Source organism: Hipposideros armiger, unplaced genomic scaffold, assembly GCF_001890085.2.
Source record: "Hipposideros armiger isolate ML-2016 unplaced genomic scaffold, ASM189008v1 scaffold_426, whole genome shotgun sequence".
Taxonomy (NCBI): Eukaryota; Metazoa; Chordata; class Mammalia; order Chiroptera; family Hipposideridae; genus Hipposideros; species Hipposideros armiger.
In genome coordinates this window covers 811,781-821,185 of record NW_017731776.1, presented here as the reverse complement: position 1 = coordinate 821,185, position 9,405 = coordinate 811,781, and the positions used below count along the sequence as shown (strand labels likewise).

At 51.1% G+C, this 9,405-nt stretch overlaps 1 protein-coding gene across 1 annotated transcript in view; it reads right to left on the bottom strand.

Annotated features, from left to right (window-relative positions):
* MICALL1 (MICAL like 1) overlaps window positions 1–8,050 on the bottom strand; it is a 39,595-nt gene extending 31,545 nt beyond the window's left edge. Inside the window, exons 1-2 of the mRNA XM_019664567.1 lie at window positions 8,029–8,050; window positions 7,261–7,391 (exon numbers count right to left, since the gene is read on the bottom strand). Of these exons, the coding sequence (XP_019520112.1) occupies window positions 7,261–7,391; window positions 8,029–8,050 (153 nt within the window). The remainder of the gene's footprint in view (window positions 1–7,260; window positions 7,392–8,028) is intronic.
* Between the last annotated feature and the right edge of the window lie 1,355 nt (window positions 8,051–9,405).

Sequence of the window (9,405 nt, the reverse complement as noted above, 5' to 3'; positions counted from 1 at the left end):
GTCTCAAAGAACTCCGGGACAGCCCCTGAACCCCTCACCCACCGCAAACTAGCCGGTCCCCACGATGACTTCCTCCACACCCCCACCTTCACCAGGCTGCCCACCGGGAACTGTCCTCTTCCTCCCATCCTGACTCCTTCCCAGTCTTTGGCCTAAAGACCTGCAAATGCCCCACATCGACTTCTCTAAACCCACCCACCTCCCCTGGCCTGAAACTTTGGGTAGGCATTCCCCCCACCACAGGCCGTTCCCCTGCAGACCCCAAAGCACCCACAGATGACCACCAGCTTCCCTCACCCTGTCTCATCACTCCAAACCATCCCTGACCTCCAGGTCATTTTGTCTTCCACTGCCCCTCCCTCCATAGCCTGCCAGGGAGACTCCATGCTCCCCACCACCACCATCAGTCCAGGTGTCCACTCAGTGACGTATTGAGCCTGACCACCTGCCCTGTAGGCTCAGGGGTCTCCCCGCACTCCCCACTGGGGCCCCTATCCTGCCCCAGATTAGGGCAGTGGTAGGGTGGGCTTCTATGGGGAGGGCCTATGGGAAGCAGGCCCTTGTGTGGAAAGGCAGTGGGTGTCTGGCTGGGAACTTCCCCAGCCTCATTCTCCATCTGCTCCCCCTTCAAGACTTGAGTAAGCGACCCCTCCCCAGAGGCCTGTCCTCCTCCAGATCAATCAGCCTTCCACAGGGCTGGCTGTGGGCTGCTGCCTTGGCAGTGATGTCACTGACCCGTGCAGTTCACTGGGCTAGGTCTATGGCTCCACCCCGCAAAGGAAGGAGCAGGGTCTTCGTCATCTGTCACCCCTCAGCCCTGGGGGGCTGTGGGAGTCATATTGACATAGGTTCGAATCCTGGCTTTCCCCACTCACCCAGACATGTGATCTTGAGCTGCCCTGAACCTCAATTTCTACATCTTAACAATGGGGATAATTTCTTCTTCACATGGTGGCTGAGAGGACTAAGATATAATGTGCCTGACCCTTTAATCATCACTCATAAATGCTAACTATTGATACCTGGTACCCAGTAAATTTGTGGTAAAATGGATTGAAAACATTTCGTACCCAGCTTGTGACCTGGGCCTTTTTGAGTAAATTATCTAGGAGAGAGGCCAGCTTGGAGAATCCCACCTCCTCAAAGGTCCATCGAGTCCCATCCCAGGATATAATGACGACCCAGGGCAGGGGAGCTCGGCTGGCCAACCCGAGCCAGCCTAACACCCTGGATCTGAGGCTGGAAGCCCAGAAGGTGGACTGTCAGGCTACCTAGGAAGGGGCTGCCATGGGCCAGGACGCCTGGCCAGCCCTCTTGGCTCGTCACCAGCCTGCGCTGCCATCTCCTGCCTGCCCTGTCCTCTGTGCGAAAGCACCTCCAGAAAGGAAGTTTCCCGGTACTCTCATTACATCCGGGGCCTGGCCTCAGGACCCTGATACCAGCACCCACCTTGGCCTTCCAGGTCCACCAGAACTCTCATTAAAACCCAGGAGGGATTATATCCCTGTCCTCATCAGCCTAAGGGGCCCCCTTCAGGTCCCTGAAGACAGCTCCAGAGCTGACTTTGATCCCCCTTGCCATAATAATAGCTTACATGGCACAGCCCTCTGGGCCCCGATTAGCCATTTCTGGTTTTATAAACTCATTTCTGAGTCAGCTCACCATGATAGGAAATAAGGGCCTGTGTGACCACAGGCCAGACAACTCACCCCTATGAGCCCCAATTTCCTACCCTGTAAAATCGAGATAATAATCTTTGTTTTGCCAGTGTTCCAGGGTTGTGGGCAATCAGGTGAGATAATAGATGGAAAAATGCTGTGCAGACTGTAAATCCGGGTTCAGGTGGGAGGCGGGACCGTGTTTACAGGTGAGGTCAGAAGCCACAGACGGCCAGGCGAGTCACTGGTCCGAAACCATGCCATAATTTCAGGATTAGGATGGAGGGCTTTGGGCCCTTCATTCAGTGCTTTTCTTTCTTTTGTTTAACTATCAATTAAGAAGTGAATACATTGTCCTTATTAAAAATTTAAAAATAAAGCTCAAGTTCTTACTTGACTGTCTCTCTCAATCCCAGTCTCCTAAGTGGCAGCCTCCACTGTCAGTTTGAAACTTAGCCTTCCAGACCTTGTGCAAGCATTTACATACAAACAGGGATTCAACAACTACTTCCTGAGCACCTGCTCCTCATGCGGGGAGCTCCAGGGGAGACAGGGTGAACCAGACAGGGTTCCTATCCTCATGGAACTAACATTCTAGCTGGGAAGGTGGGCAAGGAACAAATAAAGCAATGAAGATGGTGAGAGGTCCTTAGAAAGAAATAAAAGCGAGATGCTGAGAGAGACCATGGAACAGACAGGGCGGCCAGGGAAGGCCTCTTAAGGTGGGGACACTTGAGCTGAATGATACCCATCTCCCAAGAGAGCCAGCTGAATGCAAGCCAGGGAGAGATGCCACTGCAGACAGAGCTTGAATCCTTTCTAACTGATTCCAGGTAACAGCCACAGGTGTCCCAGTAGTGGCCAGGATCCTGGTGAGCGAGACAGACGCCTCACTACTCTGTCCAGCACGATAAGGGGCAAGGAACAAAGAAGCCCAAGGAGCAGCAGGCATCCCGAGGCGGCCCCTGACTGGTTGGGGTCAGGGTGCCATGCTTTCCATCTACCATTCTTTCTGCCAACCTGCTTTGTTAGGAGGGCTGTGAAGGAGGGAGGTGCCAAGGCAAGATGAAAAAAAAACAGAGCCCGTGCGGGGGAGAGAAGTTAATACAGAATGAGCACTGGGATGGATGAGTGAATGGATAGCCAGGACCTACAGTTTATACTTTCACACAGAAGTCTCAAGATAAGTTTCAGAAAGGTAAAAAGGGCTAGGAACCGCCATGGAAGAGACCTGGAGAGGTTGTGGGGAAAACGAATTTCATCCTTGCCTTGGTAACCTCTGGCCATTGAGTCCACCTGAGTCTGCACCTTTTCAGAGGCCGATGTGCTGCTTCCCTCTCAGAGCCAGAGGTCCATGTGTGCATGTGTGTTTCCGGGGGTGGAAGGCGATACCTGGCTGGCCCCATTTCCCGCACCACCTACTCTCTATACCATATTTGCTGGAAGACCCTGGACAAGGATGTCACCTGTCTAAGGTTTAATGTCAACAACTGTAAAAGGCGGGGGTTTGCCCACCCTGCGAGGCAGCAGTCAGGTTTCTAGGGTTCTGTCCTCCAGAAATACTATCCCACAGCCCCAATGTACATACAAAGATGTTCATTGTTCGCTCACAGCAAAACACTGGGCACTGGGTGATTCAGTTTCAGCACAGCTGGACAACAGAAAAACACACAGCTGTTCATGTCAGGAAGAAAGGGTACCTGCCCAAATGCTGTCAGTGGTGAACTTTGGGTGGGAGATTGGGGGGTGCGGCAGACTCATTTTTTACAAGTACTACATATAAGTGGAATCACAAAGCATTTGTTGCTAATTAATTTTTAAACTCTTGCTCTGGTCACAGTATTCACCAGTCACTTGGAAAAAAACAAAGTCATTGTAACCTTCTCATACCAACACACATTGTTTGCAGTTTCACATTGCTAGAAGCAAATCAGGCTCTAGTCTAGTTTTAAAACAAAACCAGTCCCAAATGAACAAGAGGAAATTTGCCGACACAGCACCAGGGCCACGGGCAGATCACTGCAAGATGAGAAATCTGGGTAAGTGGAGCAAGTAGAACTTTATATGAAAAGAATAAAAGATGAGGGAGGGGGACTTTGGAACTGGGCCATCCCTCCAGTCCAGACAGCCTGGAGCCTCAGCACCTGCAGTCTTCTAATTCCAGGATTTCATTTTTCTAAGCTTCCCTGACTACCAGATACTAGGATTCTCCAAGTTCCATATGAGTCTGACCACCGTGCTTTATACCCAGCTGTGCCACAGGATTCAGGGCCATGCCCAAGTCCTGGGCTCTGAGCTGCTCCCTGGGGGGCAGCCTGGCAGAGTTGTGGACAATAGGAGCATTGTGGGACCTCTGGAACAGGGGGTGGGGGACAGCAGGAGGCATGTGGGAGGCCCTGGTGGCAGGAGTGGCAGCTGCTTTGCAGCTTTCCTGTCCTCACTGGGCCAGAGGCATGCCGTGAGGCCGCCAGGACTCCTGAGCCAGCCTGCCTAGATGTGGCCTGGGTCCCCTGGAATCCCAGCTATGTCTGAGGACAGTTTGGCTATCTCAAGCCTTTCTCCATAGTCCATGCTGCTGCCCACATATACATACAGACGTGTTCTGGAAAATCTATCCAGGACTGGGCAGGTGGGCCTCATCCTTACCCTCCCCTCCCACAAACCCCTCCAGAACAGAGGGCCATGTGCTGCCTGAGAGGGGAGACCAGAGCCCAGGGAAGAGGTGCGTTTGCCCAGGGCGGTCGAGGCACTTAGAGGGGGAGCTGAGACTGAAGCCCACCCCCCTGACCCTCACTCTGTGATACAGGCTGCTTGGTGAGGCCTCAGCCTGCCACAGTGTCCCTAGCCCCTTTGACTGCCCCTGAAATGCCTATTGCTGCAATTCCAAATCCTACACAGGCCGAGGCCCAGCTCAGCCATCACCTCCTCCCTAAAGCCTTCCCAAATAGGCCCAGACAGAAGCCCCAAGCCCAGGTCTTCTCACAGAATCCCACCCTTAGAATTAGATGGCACCCAGAGGGGATATCCTTGCTGATCTGAGAGGAATTTCCACATGCCTACCCTGGAAGGACTGGCAGACCAGCATGGAAGACAGGTATGTAAACAACTGCAAAAACAGTCACAGAAAGAGAAGATAAGGGATGTGATGGAGAGATAAGCAAAGTCCAACAGGGCTCCCAGAAGGAGCCTCTCATTTCCTGCCTGAGGACTGAGGGCTGCATGGAGGAGGTGGCATTTGCAGTTGCCCACATTTTGTGGCACTCATTTGTGCATAAGTATCTCTCCCCACTGGACTATGAGATCCTTAGTAATACTGATAGCCCACCTTCATGAGCACTAACCACATAGCAGACACTGTGTGTTGTTTTTGTTAATATCCTCACCTCTTTGATTCCTCCCAAGTCGATGAGCTAGGGACTATCACATTATCCCCATTTACTGAGGAGAAGGCTCTGAGAGGTTCAAGCCTGCCTGAAGCCACAGCTGTCAAAAGGTAGTCAGAACTCTGCCTTTCTGACTTCACAAAGAACTTTCACCACAAACGTGTCACTGGTGTATTGAGGCAGGCATTGTGTCCAGTTCACCACCGCACACCTAGTTTGCACTGTAAATTCATTCATGGTTATATACCTGTGAGTTTGGTGAGGGAGAACCTCCCAGGAGCCCCAGCTCTACAGCCCCCAGAGGCCCTGCCCATAATGCTCCCATCTCACTTGCAACTGCAGTAAACATGCTGGGTGCTGGAACTCTCCCAGCAGGCTGCAGGGTTGGTGCTGATATAGTACAGTCAAAGCCCTAGTAGTTGGGTTCCTGCTGCTCCACAGGAGAGGGAGGGACACTGGAGGGCCTGATTTAGGGTTGGGTCTATTTATGCTTTGATTCTTTAGGGGTGGCTGGTTATGGTGGAGATCATGAGGGCTAGAGCCCTCCCAACTACTACTCAGTATCAACCTGGCCAGCTCTGCAAGTCAAAAGCAGGCAGAGTGGGAAATGGTTTCTGAGCCTTCCAGACATAGGAAGGGCGCCTCCCGCCTGAGGACTAAGTGACAAGGAAGGGGCTGTCAGGCTGGAGAGATTTCAGTTAACCAGAAGATCAGACCACCTGACAAGGCTGTCAGATGCCAGAAAAGGACTGTTTGTGTCCCACTTACCTGACTGTCCACACGGAACAGTGAGCAAAGCAGCTCTTCCTGTCTAAAACAGGAAGTGAGACTTATCTGTTAAAGCTCTGAGAGCGAGTTGCTTTTTCCTCTAAATAGGACAAAGGTTAGAGAAGGCACACCTCATCTCCAGGTGACACAATACAATGCAACTGGGACGGATATGAGTAACACCAAGCACTTGTATGACACTACAGATTTATATGCTGAGACTTAGAAGAACCAGGCACGTGGGGGAGAATTCTTCTCTCCATTTGACTGATAAGGAAGCAGAGGCTCAGAGAAGTTAAGCGACATGTCTGAAATCCCCCAGCTTCTAAGGGGGCAGCATCAGGTTGAACCTAAGCTCCCGGCCACTTCCCAACTGTGACCAAAGAGTGAAACCCACTCTCCCATATCCACTGGCCCCAGGGAAAGATATGGAGGTGGGGTGAGGGCAGAAGGGAGGCACCTTGACCTTGATCAAGTGGCTAAATAGGGACAGGGTGGAGCCAGAAAGAAGGAAAAGCTGGGATTTTTCAGCTGCAGGCTTGACAGAAACGTAGAGCCACAGGAACCAAGATGATTTGCTGCTTCCCATACCCCCTCCTTCTGGAAAACATCAGGAAATTGACGGTCAGGCTTTGAACCTTCAAACTGCCTCCCTCTTGGCCTCTTTCTGATGCCTTTCTCCACACCGGAGGCCAGCTCCTGACCCCCAGCCATAGCACACTTCAGTGCAGCTCCAATCTGCAGGGCAGGCTCGGGGTGGAGAGGAAAGGCCACTGAGAGGAAGAGCCAGTGATAGCATAGCTATGCTTTTCATTTGCTAAAAGACTGTACCAGACAGGGCATCCATTCATTATCTATTCATTCTACGCCTCTATGTTCTAGAAAGGATTTAAGGCACACTTCATCACTTATTCATACTGTAAGTCCGCACTTAACGTTGTTGATAGGTTCTTGGAAACACTCTTTAAGCGAAATGACGTATAACGAAACCATTTTTTACTGTAGGCTAACTGACAGAACAAGAGTTAAGTTCCTACGGCATATTTCTGGTCACAAAAACATCACCAAACTTCTACATGAGGACCCCAAACACTTCTAATATTGAACAGTGAAATAAATGTGAGCTACACATACATTTAAGATAAAAAAATTAATAAAAACAAGAAAATTATTTTCCAACCTTCTTATTCCAGTTGAGGGTCACGGGTGGCCTCTCCCCGAAGATCAGGGTGTAAAGACAGGACACCCTTCCATCGCAGGGCCACTCACACGCACTCAGACTGGGACAATGCAGACATGCCAATCACCTTCACGTGCACACACGTCTTTGGGATGTGGGAGGAAACCGAGTACCCGAAGACATGGGAGGACAAGAAAACTCCACAGACAGTGAGTGGCCCGGCTGGGAACTGATTTTTTTTTTTNCCCACCCACACCACATGTCTGCGTACCTGAGCCCTATCTCCTGGTTCCACTGGAGTAGATGCTTCGGATGGTGGGGAGGAAGATGCCAGGCCCTTTCTGGCTGATGAGACACCAGCTGCCAAAAGACAGGAATGAGACTCCGAGGCGAGTGGAGACCCTGGAGTCCCAGAAGGCCCCAACCTGGCCTAAGATGTGAGCTCTACAGCCACCACCTTTGGTCTCAACACAGTGGGACCAGAGCCGGCTCCTGCTTCACACAGGCCAGGGGACAACTCCACTTCCAAGCTAAGTGCTGAGCCCAAGCTTCTTAACCTCACTGCTGGGCCTCTGCAAAGCGACTGCTACTGCACAGAGCAGCATGAACAATATGGCAATAGTGCACTCAGAATTAACAGTGACCATCATGTGGCAGGACAGACAGCTTCCTTCCCACCAGAGTCAGGGGGCTGAAGGGAAGGAAAAGAAAGGAACCACACAGTGCTGGCCTGAAGGTGCAGGGAAATGGGCTGGCTCCCTGTGGACAAGGAACCTGTGCCCAGCCCTGCCCAGGCGGGCAGCTGTGGCTCAGAACCCTGCCTCACTCCCTTTCACCAAAAGAAACCTACCTGTCCCACCCTGCCAGTCCACTCCTTCATTACTTCAACAAATATTCACCGAGCACCTACTCTGTACCCAGTGAGTAAAAGGAGACCCCCAAATTCAGAGTACTGCATACCAAAAAAAGTCCATTTTATTGTATGATAATTTTAAAAATAAAACCCAAGTTCCTTACAGTGGTCTAAAACAGCATTAACCAAACTTCAGGTCATCATCCATTAACGGACCCTGAAATAAAGTGGTGGATTGCAACCAGCAAATTTAAAAAATGGAGCAGAATGGAAAGTATCTGCGTGCACCGCATGTTGTTAAGGGGAAGAATCGTTTCCTGAAACTTCTTTCAGTTACATACATGTGCATGAACTTAGGTTGCGATGGGAAATGTATTTCTCACCATGAGTCACAGCTAAAAATCTTGGGAGCCCAGCAACCTAATCAAGCTCCAGCCCCTGCGGCCCGCTCTGTCCTCACCTCCCCCTTTCCCCCTCACCCTCTGAAGCACACAGGCCCCCTGCTGCCCCCTTGCCTGGAATATTCCTTCCCAGACCCTCACATGGCCTTCTTCTCCCTGTTCAAGGCTTAGCTCAGATGTCACCTCCTCAGAGAGGCCCTCCCTAACCACTCATCTAAAGTAGCCACTTCCCTCCCACTCCTTTTCATCCCATTGCCTTATTTTGTTTCCTTATTGGAATCTCCGGAAATTATTAATATATCATTTACTACTTTGCTCTCCCCTATCCATTAGACTGCAAGCTCTGTGAGTCTGTCTCGTTCTCAGCTCTCTCCTGGCACAGTGCCTGGCACACAGTAAGGGCTCGATAAATATTTGTTAAATGATTAAGTCCCAGGTGCTGGAGCTACACAGCTGTGAGCTAGCCAGAGACAGTTTGCAGGGGAAGAGAAAGGAGGAATCAAGGTATTATGACCAGGGTCCTTATGTGTTCACTACGGGGCAAGGCACTACAAGAGCACCTGCAGAAATCAGGGCAGGCTGCTTGGGGGAGGCAAAAGGTGAAGATTAGAGGATGAGTGAGAAACAGAGGTGGAACAGAATTGGAGTTTGGAGCTGAAGGGTCGCCAAGGAGAAAAGCTTAGCAGTGAAGAAATGTGATGTATTCCAAGGAGCACAAGAAGGGGAGACCAGTTAGCTCAGTTGGTTAGAGCGTGGTGCTGATACTAACACCAAGGTTGCTAGTTCGATCCCCACATGGGCCACTGTGAGCTGCACCCTCCCTAAAAAGAGTCAATGATGCCATTGTAGCATGAAAGCAATGTATAACCAATGACCATGGCTGTTCCCCAATAAAATTTAAAAAAAAAAGAAGAAGAGGAGGAGGAGGCAGCAGCAGCACTAAAAGTTCAGTATGACTACAGCTGGGGCGACGAGCGGCTCATGCTAAGTTGGGGGAGGGCCTCAGAGGCCCCACTAAGAAGCTGGACTTTATCCTGATGACACCTGCCCCTGCCACCCTGTGTGGGCAGGTACCCCTCCTCTGATTTCCCACAGGTGCTGGACTTCCTTCACTCACACTCTGGTTTCAGACTAAGCTGTGGCTCCTGGTGGTCAGGGGTCA